General features: G+C 38.3%; 1 protein-coding gene across 1 annotated transcript in view; it reads right to left on the bottom strand.

Moving 5' to 3' along the window:
• Positions 1-1,083, bottom strand: part of USP24 (ubiquitin specific peptidase 24) — a 145,041-nt gene that overhangs the window by 73,937 nt on the left and 70,021 nt on the right. The window contains exon 24 of the mRNA XM_023727032.1: positions 236-351. Within this exon, the coding sequence (XP_023582800.1) occupies positions 236-351 (116 nt within the window). The remainder of the gene's footprint in view (positions 1-235; positions 352-1,083) is intronic.

Below are 1,083 nucleotides of genomic sequence, written 5' to 3'. Positions count from 1 at the left end.
TGGTTCTAATGTTGATTTACACATCTTCAAAAGTGACGGATTTGTGGGTGTATGATGGGGAATATATTATTTTCTTAGGATATGGCTTTTTACAAAACCTATGCTATAAAATGAGGAAATCAACAGTTGAGAGATCTCCATAGGAGAAAAGATAACAATTATTTTAAAAAATTTATATATATGTATTTATGGGCTGTGGAAGCCCTTACTTGTCTTCAGTCCTGTAATCACTCACCTATATGGAGACTGAACTGATGTTGCTACAGTCGGCATGGCAGTTGCTGTAAGCATTTTTGTTGCTCTGGTCACAGCATGCGTTAGAGTGGGGCCACCAAGTGCTGAGCTGGCTGCCTATAAAATATGAAATAATCATTCTACCTCAGGGTTTGTCAATCTCAGCTCTAATGACATTCTGGACTAGATAATTCTTTGTCGGGTGGGCTCTCATGTGCACTGTAGGATGTTTAGCAGCATCTCTGGTTTCTACCCACTGGATGCCAGTAGCAACACCCCCCACCCCCAGTTGTGACAACCAAAAATGTCTCCAGACATTGCCAAATGTCCCCTGGGAGGCAATTCTACATAAACTATCACTCACACAGTTCCTCATTTAGGGGTATATGAATACTTTAAATTTTTTTTTTTTTTATGATAACATATTGGATGGAAGTCACAGAGTACTCGGGAAATTCTATACAGATTCTAGCACATATTCATCACCAGAAAGTTTAATTTATTAATGTTTTGGGGCAGTGGCATTTTATACCTTTGGAATACTGTTTATTAAATATATAAAGCTTAAACAAGCACAAAAAAAGAATGAAAATGAATGTTTAATTCTTTAACCATAATGGTGGAAATAAGGCAATGGGAATATGAGATAGGATTACACAGCAGCTGTCTAATGGACAAAGACAACGAAAACACCTACTACTCAGTGTCCTACTGTACTCTTTAATAGCATTTATGATATAAACTAGGTTTGAGACATAGGGAAGGATAGGAAAAGCAGCAAGGGCCTACAGCCAAAAAGGGGTGGGGAGGGGTATGAAGTGAGAAGAGAGGTGGTGGAGGGAAAAGAAA

Source organism: Trichechus manatus, unplaced genomic scaffold, assembly GCF_000243295.1.
Source record: "Trichechus manatus latirostris isolate Lorelei unplaced genomic scaffold, TriManLat1.0 scaffold00015, whole genome shotgun sequence".
NCBI classification, from domain to species: Eukaryota; Metazoa; Chordata; class Mammalia; order Sirenia; family Trichechidae; genus Trichechus; species Trichechus manatus.
The sequence above is the reverse complement of the archived record's forward strand: the minus strand, read 5'-3'. Positions and strand labels throughout refer to the sequence as shown.